The 21,502-nt window shown below is 46.3% G+C and overlaps 1 protein-coding gene across 2 annotated transcripts in view; it reads left to right on the top strand.

Moving 5' to 3' along the window:
- The window catches only part of PTPN21 (protein tyrosine phosphatase non-receptor type 21), a 339,336-nt gene that overhangs the window by 84,288 nt on the left and 233,546 nt on the right, over positions 1 to 21,502 (top strand). For both annotated transcript variants that reach the window (XM_078660017.1, XM_078660016.1), the window contains exon 3: positions 18,015 to 18,184. In XM_078660017.1, coding sequence (XP_078516143.1) covers positions 18,015 to 18,184 — 170 coding nt within the window. The remainder of the gene's footprint in view (positions 1 to 18,014; positions 18,185 to 21,502) is intronic.

The following is a 21,502-nucleotide window of genomic DNA, read 5'->3' as shown; positions in this document are numbered from 1 at the left end:
TGAAACCAAAATGGGTCGGTTTTGAGCACATCTTGGAGTGCGTGCTCTTTCTTGTGTTGGAGACGACACAGTTCCACTTTGAAATGTTAAATGGGTCCTGCACCCACTGCCGAGCACCGACCCCAATAGGTGGAATAAATCGGATGAACTGCAGGACGGCAGTTGAAGGAGATTAAAGGTTCATGTAATATTATAGTTGGGTGAAAATTTCAGTGACATGCACAGTTTTCTGATCAATAATTTCTTTGCAGAGATATATTATCAATGATGTCATTGAAGATGTCAGGAGTGATGTAATGTGTGGGGTAATTAGCAGTGCATGGCGAGAGCGTGCGCTATAGTTCGTTACCTCAGGCCAGGTCCGGGACCAATTAAAAATAATGATCGGGGTTCGCATGGGCCCCCCCAAAGCCCTGGGGAACGTCACCTCCCAGGGAGCCCCCCCACGCAGCCTGGGTACCGCCACCTCCCCGGGACTATATTAAATATTAATGCGTGGGGGGGCTCCGGCTCCCCACGCAGCCCCAGGGACCGCCACCTCCCCGAGGCAAATTGACTGAAATGTGGGGGCAACACTGCCCTACCCCCCCGCAGCCCCGGGGGACTCCACCTCCCTAGGGCTATATTTGCAAATAATGGATGGGGGGGGGGGGGTGTTCCAGCCTCCCCATGCCACCCGGGGACCACCACCTCCCCATGGAATTAATTTTTGGGGGATAGGGGCTGCGCTCCCCCCTTCGTGGAGTCGTAGATGGCCATGAGGACAGCCACCCCCAGGGGCTCCAGCAATATCCCGTGGTGCCCGTCTCCGGGACACTGCAGTTTGCTATGGCTTGGTGGGAGCCCTGCTCTATTCAAGGGCAAAAAAGTGAATCAAGAATATGAAAAGTTCTGCTTTTGTGTGTCTGGGAGGAATTTAAGTTTGTTCCCAGGCTATGCAGTGTGTTTAATAGTACACCATTGGAAGCAACCGTTTGTTTTTAAATATGTATTTTATAGGAATAAAAACCTAAAAAAACTTGAGAAACTACCTACGTTAGTAGCCTGCCACAAATCAAGGGCTTTCCTATCGTTCACAACCTTCTGTTTGGCACCTTTAGGATTGTAATTGCTCAAGCGGGCAGTTGTTGTCAGGTAATAAACTGATCGTAATAAAAATGTTTTTTGTATGGGAAAAAGCTCTGCAATCCATAAGGAATTCCAATCCGATTTTATTAGTATTAATAATTTACTGTTTCAGCTTATGAATATAAGCCATACAATATAAAATCATTAAAACCCACAAATTTAATCCATCAAAACATCACTTTACAAAATAAGTTTAGCTATACAAATTAATTTGCTGTACAACCGAAGCCACAGATGACTTATCAACCTATTACAATCTCATTCATCCGTGACATCTAGAAACAACCAAGGGTTCCTACTGAATTGCTCAATGCATATGACTAGTTATTTGTGAAACCAATTTATATCACCAGGTCAGATCAGTTAGAAACAAAGGCTTTAAAGATAGATGCCCAAAAACAATCGATAAACATATAAACATGTTACAATCGCATAGGTGACTTCTAAAAGATCCCCTGATGTCCCTACTTAAGTGCTCACTGCATTTGGCTAGTGATATGTGTACACAATTGTATGTCACCAGGTCAAATCTGTTAATGAGGACATATTTCAAATTTCATGATGGGTGCCTTCCGCTCAGGAATTGTTGTTATCCAACTGGTTTTCTTCCCTATAATGTGTGCTGGTAAGACTCCCTATATGGAACAACAAGCATTTGCAATGCAAAGGTCTCGCCTTTGCAAAAGTTAGAGCTATTGGCATTGTTAATGACAACATTTTTATTTGTGTTGGTTTTGAAAACAGATAAATAAATGGCATTGTCATTTACAATGCTAATAGCTTACTCTCTCAGCCTAAAAAATGGATACGCTCTACGTACATCCTCCAGATGTGTCTGCAATGTATGCCTTCACACCACCCAGTACCACCTTAACACCCAAATCAAATCAACAGGTGAGCTACACGCCATCCAGAACTCTCTGCAAAGCCTCCTCACACCATCTAAAGCTATGTGCATACCCTCCCCCTCACCAGAGGAGGAGTACAGCCCCCCAGAAGCTTGTGTACAGCCCCTCACACCTGCCAGTGCCCTGTGCACACCCTTTTACATACCAAACAAGGGATACAGCCTTCCAAACCCCGTGCGCGCCCAGTTAACAATATCTAGTGCACTTTGCGCGCACACTAGACCTGGGGTACATCCCTCATAACCCTTTCATTGACCTACTCACACCATGACCTGTGCACAGACACACCAGACGAGGGGCAAAGCCTCAAAAACTCACCATAGGGCACCCTGTGCACACCCTCTCCCGCGCCAGATGAGGGATAGACGGTGCTAAATTTGTAAAATAAGTAAGTGCTAGGGCCTTCATCAGGAAGCCACTGCAGCTTGCACCTCCCGTTGCCCCTGCCTGCGCTTTCAAAGACCGTACCAACACAACTACTAACCACCACGCTCTTACAAGTGAGACAATTAGGACTATTCCGGGTCTCCACAACTGTAAGAATGGCTTGGGTGGCAGGTATTAGTTACTTCTAAGGTCTGCTCTATTGAAATAAGAAACAACGTGCGCTCATCTCTAATTTAGACAATGAGCGCCGCCATGTTGCAGACTGTCAGACGTGCCGGTGTTGATAAATTAAGTGCCCCTGTCAAGCACTGGAAACCACTGGCTCAAATTAAGCACTGGGGATAGAGCCTCCAGAACCAGCTGCATGCCCTACTCACTCCAACCAGTGCTGTGTGAACATCCTCTCATACATCAAATAAGTGATACAACCCCAACAACACTTTGCACGCTTCCTCACACCGTCTAGTGCCATGTGCACATCCTCTCACATAGCACACAACAGATGCAACCCTCATAACCCTTTGCACGTCCTACTCACACAGTCAGGTGCCATGTGCGCACCCTCACATACACACACCAAACAAGGGACAATGCCACAAGTATCCATGCCATCCAATACCTTGTGCATAGCCTACTCACGCACGGCGTCACACACACACAAGTGCATCTACCAGACGTCCCTAAAGTAAACATTAAACGTGCCTACTCTGAACGGAGAACATATGACACCTTCCTGCAATGCACCAGCATGTTACACAAGGCGGGCAATGCATTAAATTTGTTTGGGAAAGTAATAGACAGAGCCATACGAATACAGCATGTGCAAACTAACAGTGATGTGGGCCGTGAGAGGCGACTGACTGGTGAAAAAAGTTAGAATACAGGATCGATTCCATCTTAAATGGATTGTGTTTGTGGTAATTTTGTGTGAGGGACATATGACTTAAACCTGAACCAAACAGCAGATTCCCATACATGCAAATACAGCGATGCAAACGTTTCACAGTGCAGAGGATTGACAGACAGCAGTGACTTGTGAACTGAGACTGGTAACACCACCGCCACCCACACGCTCATCCTACAGCAACAAAAGTTAAATGTAAATACTGTAGACTTAGTCTACCCAAAAAAAGTGACTTAGTAAAGCGGCCGGAGCTACCAACAAAGAAATGGGTTGAGGACAAAAGGCAAGTATATCCACCAATCAATCTTCTGTTCCATGTTTGAGCAACAGCCTATGTTGTGCAAAATTAAATTGAGAAACCATGTACTCCAGGAACACCAGCAAGTAACAAATATGGACAGACCCCACTATTCAATGAACTTTATCAAGCAAACTGATACTTTGCAAATAACAATGTAGAAACATACAGAATGTTGAGATCTTAGTCTCCAGCTCTGCTGTATCCTGTCACAGAGGCGCATATGGAAGGGGTTAGGTCCAAAGTGGGGAAAGAGAGCTTGTACTAGTTGCCCCGGCACCTGACATTCCAGGGATTCCCAGGTATAATTTACACCGCAGCCTCCAGTCTCCACACTGCAGGAGCTGCACGGAAAGAGAGTACCTGTACCTCAGTGCAATTGAGAGCTGAACCCACTCACCTTACTCTTCCCCTCCACGGTGCTATTACTCTCCAGGAAGCGCAGGTTCTGCGACCTGCTGAAGCTGCGGTTCATGGTCACTGCTGCTTCGGACGCCTTGGCTGCGCTGGCTGGGGATGCAGGTGCCCGTACCTGGCGCGGAAGGCTATATGCAACTGCTTGTATCCGGGGGCTGTGCGCACTCCGGTGGGTAAATTCACTACCTCTCCCTGGACGCTGAGGATACTTTCCCACGCCTCGTTCCCGCGGTTGCTCCAGACTCCTGGGATTGCTCACTCCTATAGGTAGGGGAGGGGCCGCTTGCCGCTCTGGGGCAGTTGCCACTTCCAGACTGGGTGCAGCTTGGGCACGGACCTGGAGCGGCCTGCACCCAGGGAGTAGGCCGGACTGAGGTCTCCGATCTGCATGTACCTTTAATGCAGCGTAGCTGGCTCCTAGCGTTCCTCCTTGCAGGCCGCATGCAGGACGCCACACCTGTGCTGGAGACACCGGTGTGGGGATATCAGCAGTGTTTTTTTTAATTTTATGCGTTTTTATATAGCGCTGACTTTACCCGAAGGTGTCCGAGCTCTTCACAATAGGAACAGTAGTTATACATGGGGAGAAAATTACAAGTGATCAAATTACAAAAGCAAGCGTTGACTCCATCTCCTAACCCATCAGTGCTCGCCGTGCAAAAGAGTTGCAAAGTTTCACGTGTAAAGGCAACCCCGCTCTGTTTCAGACCCTGTCGTGGCCTGCCACCTCGCCACCTCCCACCCAACAGACACAGGAAGCGGGGAGGCAATATCAAAGACACTAACTGCTTCGGAGAACCAGGACTGACCGCTGGACCCTCAAGGGGCCTCTTCTAGGGAGCCCGCCCGAGCCTGGCACCCGCACAATAAGGGAAGCACGAAATCTTGAAAACTGGCACAACATGCCCCCTTTCTCGAGTTCCATTGGTCCGAGTGACCCCCCTGCCACCAAACAGATCTAACGCACAGAGACGGTCATTCTGGGCACACACTGAAGTCTCCTGGAAGTGGAACATCACTCCCTCCATCAAACCACTTAACAGCAGAAATACTACATTTTAGGAACATTCTGACCTCCCCAATCCAAATATACCCCCCTAAGCCCGGATACAATGCCCCCAACAACCGATCTGTAAATAAGTGACTTGGTTGTCAGACACGTTGCTGCTCCTACCCCCTCCTCTAGGCTCTAAACACACTCTCAGCGCACTGAAGGCGGCCCCAAGCGATGTGCGCCCAGACATCGGTGTGAACTTCTGTGGCTGTCTCAGCTCGTGTCTAACACCGAGCACATGATGCGCGGCACTTCTAGTGGAAAAACATGAACTCAGAGACTACAGGCTCTCTCCCCCACACTCCATACCCCCCCTTTACCGGGGGCACCCACTGCCTTTTCTACCCCCGGCCGGGCAGCGGGGACGTCGGCCAGACTCGAGCACAAAGCACATCCCCACACAAAAGACAGCAGAAGTTCGGGTCCTACCTTGAGACAGAGTGTCCGAGAGAGTCAAAATCCAGAAGAGCAAGACCAGCATGCTCCCTACTGCGGCCCCCGGGCGGTGGCCGAGTGTCGGGGGGCTTGCAAGGGCGGTGTCCGTCCCTCAGCGTCGATATCCTTTCTTCCTCCTCACTGTTCCTCCAGATAAATCATCCCCCACTGAAGAGAGCCGCTAGACCGTCCGCCCCCTCGCCTCTCACACACTCTCGCGCACACAAAAAGTCTTGTGTTAAGAGTCACGGAATGAACACTGGCAGGGATGGCAGGTGGCTACACTGCTTCAGTCCCACATGCAGTGCGAATTCGCCGCTGTGACCCTGCCTTGGCGCTTCAAGCCAATGTGCACCGGAACCAGCCAGGACTCTGAGCTGCACTTTAGAGGTGTCACGGCAGCTCCACTGCACACAATGCAGGGCCAGCACGCCTCTCTTCCACAGCAGAGGGCCGCAGCGGCATCGCAAAGCCCACGATCACCTCAGGGCCGGCCTCGCCGAACCGTCGCTCCTCTCCCACCAGCAGAACTGCTGACAGCTGCAGGCTGTCTTCTTTCATGTTGGTATAATGCGCCGCGATTTTACTAACATGAAAGAAGTTTCTCTTTAAGCCCCGTCTTTTACAGATTGACTTCCCCGACTTCCTGCTGGAGTAAAAGGTACCTTATCTTCTTTATGGGCCCATCTGGACCCATAAAGAAGATAAGAAACATTTTACGCCAGCAGTAAGTCGGGGAAGTCAATCTGAAAAAGACGGGGCTTAAAGAGAAAGAAGAACGTCACTAGGACCTCTTCTCCAATGGCTGGCCATTGTTTAGGAGGCCAGCCAATGGAAAAGAGGGGCGGGGCTTAACCTCGCTAGTGGTGTTCTCTCTATCTCATTAAGTCTCGCCAGCGAGATTGCACAAGCGCAGCCATCGCAGGCTGAGACCTAAAAAGGATACAGTGCGATGGTAAGCCATCTTAAGTGCAGAAATTTGTCCAATTTGGGTAAGAACCGTGTGGCTTGCAATGCTGCCTAAATGGTAAGAAGCAACTATGTTAAGGATAGAATCGCTGTCAACTTGAAGCCGATTTCATATAGTTTTAGACCTAAGGTTATTTAGTATAGTTCTATTATGGCAAACGTTTTCGTTGCATACATTATTTCTCTTTTGATATTTGTATGTTACTCGTCTGCCACTGCTATGGTCACTTAGCCCGTTTGGGTGACTGGACTATTTGTTGTGTAGTTTTGTATTTGACACAAACTGGGGAGAATGTAGCTTGTTGGTTAGTGCGTCATGCATGGTTCTGAGATTGCCGGTCATCAATTAAACCTGCTGTAGAGTGTTTGATTGAATGCACGTGGTATTACGATATACTTTAAAACATGCAAGAGATCTAAAATGCAGGTGCGGGGCCTGTACTAAACCTCCTTTACAACTAAATTGACTTTCTATCCGTCTATGCGCAGTAAATCACTGATCGTTTTATAGTTGGTAAAGTCCCGCAGCTTTCAAAGTGGTGATACCCACAATGTTGTGAATTTGTGGTTGTTGAACTCTGGCAAGTGACCTCAACTTGAAAAGCTCACAACTCCCCCATGCTCCAGTATGGAATTACTTGTTGACAGAAATTCCTGACATATTTCCCATGTGAGAATGTCAGTGTACGAGCTGAAATTCACATTCTGTAAATAACGAAAGTAGATATGAACTTGTAAATGATGGTGCTTGCACACCTCAGTGATTCTTAGGTGTGTAAATACCTTAAATAATCGGTCTCTGAGCAATACATGTTTTAAGAGCCGTACTCCAAGCTGCAGTGAAAGCTTTTCTAAGCTCTCCTCGCATCACCAAGAAAACATAATGAGTAAGATAACTGGTGCATATTTTTTGCAAAGGGACAACTCCCTGTGTTATTTTTGGCCTGCTGATTCATATGTTAGTTGGTCTATAACCACATTTTAAACAGAGTGTAAACATTACGACAAAGTCCCAAAGTACAAAGTGGCATATGAAGTCATCACACCGCCCTGACCACCCCCACCCCGCCCTTCCTAAAAGTCGCTGCACTGGTTTAGCACCTGAAGGAATGTATATTTTTAAACCGTTTCCTGTTTCGATGCACTTTACTTCCTTTGTTTACCATTGTACAGGTGTTAACCCTATTTTGGAAATTAAAAGAAGTCTTTCTAGAACAAATAAATAGTTGGATTGGGGTATAAACTCGGTTTTGTTTCACCATAATCATTTAATTTTGCCTTTTACTCTTTCTCACATGTTCTGGGGAGCACATTCTATTGCTTTTACCTTTTTGCCCCCTCTGCTGGTTATGCATCTTGTGATCGTCTTCTCCACAATCCTTTGCCCTGTTGATCCAGGGGAAAAGAACTCGACCTTCCTTTTGTAGCAACAGCCCATGGTAAGTAAGCATCCTGAAATGTCAGTGACTCCACTGAGTGACTCACTGCTACTCCCTTTCGTGACATAATTGAGGCTTTTCTGCGTGGCACTAAAGGTTAACACCGATCATTTTGTACATGTGAAATTGTGGGGGTATTTAAATCACTGTGAATGAGCAGTACCTCCTTGCTTGCCATCGCTGTGTAACATTACCTAGACTAGAGTAATGATTGTAAGTAAATATATTTTCCTATTAGGATGGTTGTCGATTATCTCACCTACAGAAAGCCATGCATGACTTAGGCGCATGTTAATTGTTCAGTCTCAGAAGGCTAGACCACACTTATTTGAGCTTCTGTTTAAGGTCTCCTCTTTAGGATGTTTTTGTGACTCAGTGTTCCTCCATTTAACCTCTTCCCCTAGTTGTACTACATGCCTCTTAATGCAGTAGGGGATTGGTATACACGGCCTGCACAATAGACACATTGAATTAATAGTTAATATACTTCACACATTGCCTAAGCTTTTAAGATGTAACATAACCATGGTCTGTTGATGCAAAAACTGTCTACAGGGCATCTTTTCGGAGGTGCCAAACCTGTGGATAGGCAGAAAGGTGGTGATGGCATGGTAAGTCGGAAAGCACTTCAGTGCCAGAATGGAAGCAACATTTCATTTATAGGATGACCAGGAATGATTGAAATCTTGTTTTATGAAGGGAGGAGACACTTGGTAGTGACCACAGTTTGTGAAAGGAGCATAGGCTAGGAACCTGCAGCACACACTGTCACTTTTATCTTTTAATGGCTTGGTAGGAGAAGGGCATGGCTAGTGCGAAAAGGTGCCCTCTGGCTTGAAGAAGACATTGTAAGTATAGAGACTGCCTATTATCAAGGCCCTTGGAGGGTAGATAGAAGAGAGGTTGCACATGGGGAAACATTATGCTTTTCCAAAACTGCTTCCCCATCCCAGAGAGGCACAACCAACACTTCAACATTTCTGGCGTCCAGAGTAGAGTCCCAGTTGCTCTTGGTCACCATCTGTTGAATTGTAGTCACATTCAGCTGCAAATCAGGATAACAAGAACCTGGTCTATCGTTCGTTTACCCAGCCACCATTAAAACTGCAAGTCCTGCACAATCAACGGTTTTACTTTTTGTCTTGTATCTCTGGATAGAAAATGGAATAGAAGTTGAATGGAGAACCGTTCAGTAATTGTTATGTTATTGTTATTTTTGATTTATAACGCGCCCAATCACCTGCAGGTCTCTAAGCGCTTGGAAATCGATGTTATTACAACAACTTGGCTCACTCTTCAGATAGACACAGCTACAGGCTACATTGCAGTCAGGGCTCTTCCGAACAACAAAGTTTTCAATGATTTCCTAAACCGTAAGAGGTTCGCCTCCCTGCGTAGCCCCTCAGGCAGCTTGTTCCACAGCTGGGGGGCCAGAACAGAAAAGGCTCTCCCTCCCTTGGTCACCAATTTGTAGCGGGGGCAGACCAATAGCTGAGAATCCGATGATCTAAGTGTTCTCTTTGGATTATATACTTCCAGACGAGCTTTGATGTAGGCCGGAGCATGGCCGTAGATCGCCTTATGTGCTATACAAAGGCTCTTAAACTCAACCCTCTCTTTAACAGGGAGCCAATGAAGGTTTTGAAGTAGAGGGGAGGCCTTTGTTCGTCTGGGCAGTCCGAAGATCAATCGTGCGGCGTCATTCATTACGACCTGAAGTCTGTTGGTCAGTATTTTTGGGAGGCCAAGATACAAGGCATTCCCATAATCGATCCGTGAGATGACGGTTGCTGCTACAATTGAGCGCATCATAGAATGAGAGAGGAAGGGGACTAGCTTTCTTAGTTGTCTGATGATGTTCGTGCAGATTCCAACAACGGTGGAGATTTGGCTGCACATTGACAGATCACAATCTAGTTTGATCCCCAAGCTCTTTACATTGGCATTGGGCTTTGGGGCTGCTCCAAGCTCTGCAGGCCAATACAGATCACTCCACGGTGAGGTGGTAGATGGAATTACCAATACCTCGGTCTTATCCGGGTTGATCTTTAGTAGGTTTGCCGTCATCCACCCTACGGTATACCTCAGGATGTTTTGAGCTTGAAATTGTGCTGTCCCTGTGTTATCGATGCTCAGCACAAGCTGAGTATCGTCAGCATAATTGAAGACTCTACAGCCCATCTCGGCCCAAGGATGTAATCAGAGGCTGCAGGTAGAGATTAAACAGAAGTGGGCACAGTGCGGAGCCCTGTGGTACCCCGCACTCTAAAAACCCCACCTCAGATATCGAGTCCCCCAGCTGTATCCTCTGTGTCCTTCCCGAAAGGAAGGATTGCAGCCACTTGAAGGCCAAGCCTTTGATCCCAAAGGCCTCCAGTCTTCCCAGGAGCAGGTCATGACTGACGGTATCGAACGCCGCTGACAGGTCTAATAAAATCAGGGCGCTCGTTTTTTTACTGTCAGCCATGCCTCTCAGTTCGTCTAGCATCGAGAGCATCACTAGCTCGGTGCTATGGTGTGCTCGAAACCCCGCCTGTCGCTCATGCAATAAGCCATGGGATTCGAGGTACAGGGACAGAGACTTCAGCACATGTTGCTCTAGGACCTTTGCAAGGAAAGGCAGCTGGGAAATCGGCCTGTAGTTCTTTAGGACAGCCGGGTCTGCGCCTGGTTTCTTCAACAGGGGTCTAACTCGCGACTCCTTGAGATCGCTTGGTAAATACCCTGTTTCTAGGGACCTATTGAGGAGAGAGATAATCCGGGCTTTCAGTAGCGGCAGTGCCACCCGGAAAACATTCGGGGGACAAGGGTCCGCTGGGGAACCAGATTTGGTTTTTCCCATTAGCTGCTCTAGGCTTAGCTCATCCAGCTCAGGGAACTTTGCTATAGAGCAGGGAACAGGAGTATGGGCCTCAGAATGTATAGTGTCACTATTCGCCATACTATTCTTAATTTCCAGGATAATGGTCTTTACTTTTTCTAAGAAATACCCCTGGAAGGTGTTACAATTTATGGGAGACTCAGAATTCTCCTGTTTTCTACTTAGCTCCGACAGGATTTGAAAGGTCTCCTTCTGGGTATTCCTAGCCTTCTGTAGGCGAGACTCATAATATTCCGCCTTAGCTTGTGAGATAAGTTTTTTATACAGATGGAGTGAGTCTTTATATTGGTTCTTTGCTATATCCTGTTTAGTTTTCCTCCAGGTTCTCTCCCGAGCTCGAAGTTTTCTTTTTTGTTCCCTTAATAGTGGGGTAAACCATGGTGCCTCTTTACCAGGTTCCTTTATTAACTGAGTTTTTTCCGGCGCTATCTGATCAATAGCTCTGTTCAGGCTCTGAGTTAAGTCCGCATATTCTACATCCATGTTTTTATCTGAATTCATCAGACAAGCTGTCTTCGGGAACACCGAGGTTAAGGTTTTTAAATCAACCTCGATCCATTTGCGGATCCTTCTACTACCCCGGGGTAGATGCTTTAAATGGTCTTTAACATTTACCTCACAAGTCACCAAGTAATGGTCAGTCCAGACACAGGGAACCACATCCCCAAGAAGAACATTTGGGTCTGTGGTCCACACTAAGTCAAGAGTGTGACCCTTGATGTGTGTGGGTACTTCTACGAGTTGACTGAAACTCAAGGCGGACATAATAGTGTCCAATTGGCGGGTTGGCAAGTCCCTTTGAGGGCTGTCCCAATGCAAATTAAAATCTCCTAGTATCACGATTTTCTTATATCTTGTACATAGGTCTGATATGATAGGAGCAAATAAATCATTAAAAAGTGGCGATGAGTTAGGCGGACGATAAATCGACAGAATCACCCAGCAGGAGTTATTTAGGGAGATCTTTACTCCTACCAGATCAGCTAGATCCACTGTTTCTGATAATAGTTTCTCCACAGATAGGGTTTTTTTTAATAGAATCGCTACTCCACCCCCCCCGTGCCGACCCAGCACGGTTCTGCCATATTGCGTCATAGCCATTAGGAAGGGCAGCAATGATGTCCGGCATGGAGTTTTCACCCATCCAGGTTTCTGAGAGTGTCAAGACATCCAGGTCTCTATCCTGAAGTAGGGTGTAGATCTCCACATGATGGCTATGAAGGGACCTAGTGTTCAGACTGGCTATCTTTAGTACTGGATATTGGGTTCTAGAACTTCTACTGTAGGGCTGCAGTATGGCATAATTTTTTAGCCTAGCAATAGTACCTTGATCAAGTAACAGCTGACCATTATTTAAACGGTGAAGCTCTTCCGCCGTATAAGAATAACGATGATCAGGAGTCCAAGCCCCCGAGCCCGCCCGTGCGCGGACGGGCGCAGACGGGCTGGACTCTGGCGTGACTCCGGCGATGATCTGGCGATCCCGCAGCGCGTGACCGCTGCGCGTAAGCATGGTCGGCTTAAATACCGGTCTAGCGTCCTTATGACGACTAGACCGTGCAGAGCCTCAGCCCCCACCCAAGATGGCCGCCGCTATGGCAGTCGGTCATGTAGAACGAGTGAAATGAAGCTGCTAGCTTCTCAAATGGCCAAAGGAGCCGCCCCAACACGGTGTTTATTAATTTTTAATGTGCAGGTAAGTGGCGCTTTAAAAACAGAGCAACAGAGCAAACAAGTCAAAATATTTACCTAACACAAATAAAATCGGGATTATTAAAAGATCGAGCTGTAAAGCTCCTAGTGAGCGTAATGCGCTCTCTGCTGTCTTCTGGCTTCAGAGTTTGCCAAAAGCGTGTTTCCAATGTCCATAGAACGTTTTATATTGCACGGGGTTGCATCCTAATCAAACACTAATTGTTGTCTTTACTACATTCCTCATACAGTCGCTATTGTGATGATGAAAATACACTGATATGGGCCTGAATGGGACATGCACTGGTGTTGGTGCTTGTATCATCATACAAAAGTGATGTGGTTGTCTGGTTTTGAGATAGATAAAAGCTGTCTATCTGGCTTGTAAGCTAATGATGGAAGTGGTTGTCTTGGACATGCACTGGTGGTGCATGTGCCTGGCTAGCTTATATGCTAGTTCTGGATAAAAGATGTCTTTATTGGTCATTCACTAGTGCTAGACTACTGTTTGATTATGCATCAGGACTGGAGGCGCTGCATAAATATATACTTACTTTGGAGGTACTACAAACTTGAAAATTGTGTAATGGTTAGTGCAAGTACCAAACTTGATCCTGCCTAGTGATGCACATGGCTTGAAGGATCATATATTAGCGGTGACTTGATAATGTGTAGTGGGGTTGCAGATCATGATTACACTAATGTTATTGGTTACTGCGATGATCATGTACTGGTGGCCATGTGACTCCCTTGTTCTTAAATGGGTGGCTAACTTGTTTGCCTTGTTCTTGCACTGCCTTAGTGGAGAGACCTGCCTTGATCATACACCAGTGAACATATGCCAGGAATAATCATCCAAATGTTTTGCAGGTATCTTCTCTATACTACTGTAGAGGTAAATAGGACTCGAGTAATCCTAGTTTATTGGTGAAGGTGCCTGTCGGATCCCGTTGTGACGTGAGAATGTTTTCCTATGCTGTACTGGTGTCTACCCTACTATGGTTGTGCAAACATAGCCGAGTATCACCCTTTCCACTCATGAGTCTCAAGGTAATAAGGGCGAACAGTTACAGACTCCACTAGCCACCCACCAGTCACATTAACATAATGACCAGCCCAGTATGTACCTTTTGTGGAAAAAGAAAATCTTTAATCTCACAGCAGAAGTTAATTTTATACAATTAGACGAGTAAGTTATACAGGGTTATCACAAGTTTCATTCTAACAGTGAGGTGCTACACACCTCTCTTTCCTCTGTAATCAGTCTCCTCTCCCTTAGGGTCGAGATCCCGCTATTACAATCCCCAGTACTCATTATAGGATTAGACTACGGTGCAGATGGTGTAAAGATTATCACTGTTTCAAAAGCAACGCAGTACAAGGTCTTTTTCATTCTTTTAAATTTTTTTATTTTTAAGGCAAATGAAGTCACTTGGGTATGGCGGCATTCTGTCTTTCATTAATGGATTCAGAATAAGCCCTGTGGTTTAGCGGCTTGGCAGCTTGGGCTTTGCAGTGGATATGGGCAGTATTCTTTTTGTTATAGCAATGATTCTTCTTTATAGAGGCCACAGTGCATCCTTGCTTGGGTCAGGGCCCGCGGGACGGACTCTGATTCGAACTACATGTCAGTACTTGTTTTGGTAAAGGCGGCTGCAAACAGACTTTAAGCAATTGACAGTGGAAAACAGGACTCTGTGTTGGCGGCAATGCACCTTTCCTCTCTCTGTTGGCAGCAGAACCACCAGTTTATGGAGCCTTGACAGGCAGCTGGGCATCATAGGAAGACATGCTTGTGTGTAGTTTAGATTAATCTATTTTGTGAACTGCAAAGAGAGACTGAGGGGGTAACTCCTCCTAGCACGATCACCCTCGTTCTCTCTCTTTTGGGTTGCAATCTTATTTAGATGCTTCTCATACTAGGAAAATACTGTCGGGGACTGTCAGGGACTGTCTGGGACACAGTCAGGGACTTGGGCAAGGACTGAGAACTGGATAGAAAATGCACACAGAAAGAGGAGTACAGCGCTGCCCAGGATCACACAGGAAGTCAGAAGAGAAAAAGGGATCCAATCTAAGGGGAAGCCTGCATGAAGGAACAAGATGGCTAAGACTCAGAAAGGACAGGCGCTCATGAAGCGGGTCAGCAATCAGAATCACTACACCCAGTACGGATGTGCAATACACATATATAAAACAATATTAACAATAACAACGAGTGTGGGTTAAAGCACTCAGGAGCTCTACACAGTGAGACTGAAGCTCAATAAGTTCCTCACCCACACTTGCTGTTACAGATAGTGACTGCAAATACCCACATGTAGGATATGCATGCAAAGGCAAGGTCTGTGTGATTATACCTATGGTGATGTTATACATGTAACTCAAAGACAATATTCCCAGTGAACAAGAAACACCGCCTAGGTAGTCCGCTGTGCCCACGGATCCTGACGATCAAACAGGAACACTCAAGGCAGTAACAGCAATGGGGTAGAACTAAACACAAGCACAATAGACAATAGACAAGGAGCTAGCAAGGAGGAGTGCTTAACAGGATAGGAAGGAAATCACAGGGCACATTTGGCAGAAAGCAAGTAACAAACATACAAGGTAATAGAAGCAAGACAGCAGAATAGAAAGAGCGCAAACTAGGAACGGGAACCAAGGAAATGGGAAGAAAAGCAGGGACTGGAAAAGGATATACAGAAGGGGAGACTACAAGGGTATACTAGAATAGTGCTGGATCAGGAGTCAAGAAAACAAAATGGCACTGAAGGCTGTGCTGGAGCAAGACAAGAATTTAGCAAAAGCTCAATAGCCAAGGTAGCACTGCAGGCAGTGCTAGTTCAGGAACAAGGGAAACTGCTGTAGCTCAAGAACACGGAATGCTAAGGCTCAGGAGTCAATGTAGCACTGAAGGCAGCGCTAATTCAGTAAGTAGGAAAACTGTTGCAGTTCAGGAACAAGGAATAACTAAAGTTAAGGAAACCCTGGAAACAAGGATATCAAAAGCTCAGGAAATACTGGAAACAAGGGTTGGTCTCACCAGAGCACACCTACAATGACCAACCCTGGACTGAAGGGAGCTGGGGCTTAAAAGAGCTCACTGTAATTAAATGCATCGGGTGTGAGCAGGCTAGCAGCAGGCAGCCACAGGTGAGCTGAATTTCTCCACCCATCCTTGGCCTGCAGGGGTGGAGACAAAGCAGTGATCAGGGAATTCTAGGTAATGGAGTTTCAGGCATGAGCAGGATGGCTTCCACAAAACTCGGCATGGATTGGGAATTGATGTCAATTCCGAAATAGTGTCCAAATGGCTGGAAGGCAGTATGTACATGAAGGGGAGGGTCTGGAAGCTTATTAGAACACTGGAGAGTCCCACAGTTCAGCCCCTTGGTGGTGGACAAGAGAACACAGGGAGCGAGTCATGACAAATACTTGGCTTCTTCTGGACTAACTACCCTCCAGAAGGTTCATGCACACTCCTTATCCCTCTCAGCAGGCCACAGGTTTCTAGGCTCTTTAGGCAAATCATCAGCTTCTCCAGTAGAAAGTTATGACCTCAGGATATGTCCCTTCATCTCTGGTAGAGTGACTGTCAGAGAGACACCAGTTCTGGTTACACAACAGTAAACTCAACAAGAAGAAAGCGGCAGTAAGGGATACTTAAGAGCCGTTGTGTTTTGATATAGTCAACGTGAGGGAATGCTGATACACAGCTAGGCTGGTCCATTACGCCTCTCTGGAGTCAACCATCGCATTGACCCAATAAGAATATTGGAGCTTTTGGAAACACTTTTTCACAGTTTGAACCGCTAACGTCACGATCCAAGAATACAACGAATGCGAATCTAATCAATAGGAAAATTGTCGGAAGCGTTCTTTTGCAGACATCCTTACTGTATGGATTGATGCATCACATATTTTAAGTATTGACACATCACTATTTTTGGGACGACAAGTGAACTACTCAATGAGTTTGAGTGTTGCGGAACTTGCCCTGAAGAAGCCCCTTATGGGGCGAAACGCGTTGGCTGTTTTGAAACATCACTTTACATTCTATGTGGCGAAAAGTAATGATTAAAGAATCATCACTGTGAAATCAAGGAAGAATTTGGATCTGATTGTGGTGTGCATTTATGCACGAGAAATTTGTTTTGTTGCCACTCTGTGCTTTTTGTACTGGTTGCACAACAGCTCCTTGAGTACTCAGTGGAGCACTCCCTTTCTTGGTCAAGAATAACTTGGAACTGGGACAATGTGGGTTGGTTTGGATCGCACTTCCATGCCCATTTTCCAGATTGGACCTGTGGATCCTCGGTCTAAAGTTTCAGAACTGGTTTGTGTTGGTTCTCTCTCAAATGTCAATTCTAGGATGCTCTCCAGACCCATCTTTTGGGCAAATTGCTCTCTTGCACCGAAGGTAGCATTTGCTCTGACTCCAAGCAGGATTATCCAAAATATGGGCACAATGAAGTGTGAGATCTCTGCATGTGACTGTCATTAGAAACTGCAGTACCATCCCTCACCTATACCACCTACCAAATGACAGGGGTCAGGAAGAATTAATCAGTAGTCCATTGCTAACAAGGCTCTCATGGTATTTCTAAATGTAGTCCTGTCTCCATCCTTCTCACTTTTAGAGTCTGGATCTCCACCTGGAAGCCACAGGAGTGAAGCAAGACACTTTCACTGAAGGGTGGAGGAGGTCCTCATCACCCATCTTGTGCCATACTAAACCAGGGTCATCCAAAATGGATCCCACTGCCTCCAATGCTCAGACTCGCCTAACACACACAGTGGTCCTACCATACAAGTGACACTCACTGCACCAACATGCACATGAGCTATAAGCTCAATATTCTGATTTACAGATCACAGCGGAACTTTACTAAAATGCGGTCCGTAGTGGTTACTGATAGGAAAAAGGTCTGGTCACACTGTAGATTCAGAAACATGGTGTTCTGCTGTCACCACTTCATAGGATTCATCCAGGGTATGTCCACTGCCTACTCCAAGGGCATGCATGTTGCGCCCCTCCAGGTAACAGAATAGGTCCTGGCCTTTGCATTTTTAGGGACAGGCATAGGCTTCTGGGTCCATACTAGGTCAGTGTGACACAAGGGCCAAACAATTCATGATACTGGTTTCACTTGCAGTCGGAAATTCATAGCACGGGTAGATACTTGTTTACCATGCAGGGGACATTCCTGCCCTAGCAGTGCTTATTTTTCTTGTTCAGGGAAAGATTGTTGTCTTGATCCATGCTATTAATCAAGGTCTGGTTTGATCATGCACTAAGGGCTCATCTACCTATCTTCTGTTAACATGGTTGTTAGCATTGCCATTCTTGAATATATATAGTAGTGTCATTCGTATCTAAATTGTTAATACACTAGTTATGATGTTGCCTGACTTGATAATTTATTAGTGCTGGAGTGCTGCCTGATGTAGCCTAATGATTTGTATACCTGGCGTCATCATTCTTTCTTTTTGTTTTAGGTTACCTACTTCAGTTTGTGGTATTACAACAAGCAGAACCTGCGGCGCTGGGTGGATTTAGATAAACCCCTGAAAAAGCAGCTGGACAAGTATGCGGTGGAGCCCACAGTGTATTTTGGAGTGGTGTTTTATGTGCCTTCTGTTTCCCAGCTACAGCAGGAAATTACCAGGTGAGCACAACAGCTACTGTGTTCTTTCTTTGTACTGTAAGCGAATGTTTGCGGTAAACATCACTTACAACGAAACTTTTACAACGCACTACCATTACAACGCGGTCATTACAACGCAAACTATTACAACGCATTGCTCTGGGGGGCGCTCTAGGATAGGGAATAGGTTAATTTACTATCCAATAACCTTCCCTAGTGTCCACGGGGACTGGAGTTGGAATAGTAAATTAAACTATTCCCTATCCAGCACCCAAAAGCGCTATGCGTTGTAATGGTATGCGATGTAAAAACCGCGTTGTAAAGGCAGGCGTTGTAATAGCCTGCGTTGTAACGTCATACATCCAATGTTTGCTATTTGTTACGGACACTTGGCTCAAAAGATATAACATTTCTCCAGAGCAGCTGTTTGCAAACGCTCTTAAATTGTACTGAAAAGAAGCATTCTAGTGATGGATCTCTAGCTAGGTGTGGTGCAAAGGAGTATGTTTTTCTAGGATTGGCCATTCGAGCAGAAACCTAAGCACCCAGTAAACATACTTTTTAAATAACGCTTTTTTCACCTTTTAACGTAAAAACGTAAATGTACTTTCCTAACTTCATTCCTACATTTGGAGTAGAATTCTGACCTTTTTGGGAATTACAAAGTGCTCATAGGAAGTTACAACTGTACATTTCTGGGAGTAATGTACTTCCTCCTCCATATTCATGTCAGATGAATTGCCCCGAGTGGACGTTTGACTAATCCTATTATAAATTTACATTACACTGTTATCCTTTCTTTTTTGTAACCTCTGTCTCTACAGTCCTTTGATATGTGAGGGTGTTGGGGTTTGTATTCCCACCCTGGAGAGAGTTACTCCAACTTATTGTTGGTATACATAATAGGAAATCCTAATAATTGTGAATTCTTACAAACATGTTATTACAGACATGTTACAGACTCCTGTTTCGCTAAACAACTTGATAACTTCTTCCCTTCTCAACTGTAAAGTTTTATAATAATTAAAGTTGACATACTTGTGGGTATTCTAGGGTCATGTTACACTCTGAACCTTCAATGTACCCTGATTCTATATGTGGTATGGAAAATTTAGAATCATACATTTAGTTTTTATGTAGCTAAGTTGCAGGAAAAAGCCAACAGAGTTGTGAATATGTCCTAACATGTTTTTCTATATGTGGCAGTGGTTCCACTAGGAACTCCATGTTTGTGAACTAATTTGAAATGAAAAAAAAAATGTTTTCCCTTAGTATGTAACATTTGGCGTCAGCTTGAGCATAAGAAAAAATACAAAATAGCCAAAGTATTGTTTGTTAGTCCTCTCTTATGTGAAATCGAGAGGTTTCACCCATATATTTAATTAAAACTATAAACATTTTAGGGAGGCTTGGGCAGTGTGGTGATTGCAGCAAGGCGTTCAATATATGAACACCAAGACTCTAAAGTCTTTCAGTCAGCAAATAATGAAGGTGCACAGAGCACACGGAGCACACAGGATGACTTCGTAACACTGACAAATGACATAGGCCTGTCACTATAAGCGATTCAACCCTACTTTATTGAGCATAAACTTTCAAGCACTGCATACATTGTTATACAAGCACTCTGTTTCAGGGGAACACTCGGCTTCTGACCAATCAAATGCTGAAGTTTAGAGAAGCAACATGTAGGAAGAGACAAATCCCTTCTCCAGTAGTGCTTTCTAAAGCCCTTTTCCTGTTGATCGCTTGAGGTTGGCAGCAGCTGCACTGTCCAGCTCGACCCATCAAGATAATACTGGGAGAGTGATGGATTTGTGAGACTTTCAGTGAAAAGTGATGGCTTCTAAGCACATTAGTTTAACCTAAGAATTTGGTTAATTATTTGGGGTGGGTGACTGTGATGTGTGGGGTTGTGCGGGCCGGAATAACAGGCGTGGAGGCCGGATGAAATGGGCTATGGCTAGCACGAGTTTTATTGCAGTTCACAAAGACAAGCTCTGGTGCACGGTTTTTAGGTACAGTCTTTGGGGTTCGGGATGGTCCCTTGTGAGGAGCGTCCGCAGGTAAGAACACAGACAGGATGTCCACTGCTGGGCTGGGTGCTTCTTCCGGGTTGCGGGCCTTGGGGCGTCCCTCGGAGATAATGGAAAGAGACACAGGGCAGTTAGTTCCTATGTACATGGAACTCGATCGACTGACACCAGCACCCGGGAGTGTGAGGGCGGAAACGGACCGTGAGGGAGGGCGGTAGGGTAGGGAAAGAAGGGAAGAGACCAGACCGGATATAGGGACAGGGTGAAAAAGGGGGTGTGGGGTGGAGGATAATGTACAGTGGAGGGTGTCTATAATATACAGTGGGGTGCGCGTCTTTGGTGCATGCAGAACAGCTGTACACTAATTACACTATCTACACGGGGAAGGGTAAACACGGAGAATGTTAACAGTTCACTCACGTGCCCCGCCGTAACTCTCATCCGAGTTACGGCCGCTTTCCAGCCGCCTCCTGAGGATGCCACCAATCCTCGCACCAGACGTCTTCCTCTTCCTCCTTCTCTCGGCTCGTCCTCTCTCCTGCAGACTCCGCCGTCGGTTCTCCGCGTCTCGCCAACTCCTGCCACGAGTCCACCGCTGGGAACCCTGTCTCCTCCGCGTCGCTGGCTTTTCTATCATCTGACTGGTTTCCTCTTTTATGACTGCCCTACGGGCTTCCGGGACACGGTATGGTCGTTGCCGGACCACTCTTCCGGGTTCCGTATGGATGGCATGCTCCACGACCGTGGTGTGTCCTGGTAAGGATGAAAACACTGCTTGTACAGGTGACAGGGATCGGCACAGGTCCTGTTTCATGCACGCCGATAACCCTCCGTCAAAGCAGCACTCGAACGGGAGGGGGCTAACACCAGTCATAACGGGACGAGGCCCCTCCCATTTCTTCAGGAGGTTGACGTGGTATATTTGGGCGGACCCCCGGTTGGCATCTGTTTGGACTTCGTACGTGACCGGAGTCACTTGTCTTGTGATCGTGAACGGACCCTGCCATTTCCCCAGCAGCTTGTGGTCCGAGGAAGGAAGGAGTAACAGTACTAGCTCCCCGGGAGCGAAGGACCGGGGTTTGGTTCCCTTGTCGTACTGTTGTTTTTGTGACGTTTGGGCGGCCAGCAGGTTCTGTCTTACTATCTCTCTGATTTCACCTAAATGTGTTTTCAGGTTGTTGACATATTCAGGGAGAGGACGGGTCCGGTCTGGCTCGGCTTCCCAGGCCTCACGAGCCATGTCCAAAAGAGTCCGGGGGGCCCGACCATACAGCAGTTCGTAGGGTGAATATCCCGTGCTGCT

This window comes from Lissotriton helveticus, chromosome 9, assembly GCF_964261635.1.
Source record: "Lissotriton helveticus chromosome 9, aLisHel1.1, whole genome shotgun sequence".
Taxonomy (NCBI): domain Eukaryota; kingdom Metazoa; phylum Chordata; class Amphibia; order Caudata; family Salamandridae; genus Lissotriton; species Lissotriton helveticus.
The sequence above is the reverse complement of the archived record's forward strand: the minus strand, read 5'-3'. Positions and strand labels throughout refer to the sequence as shown.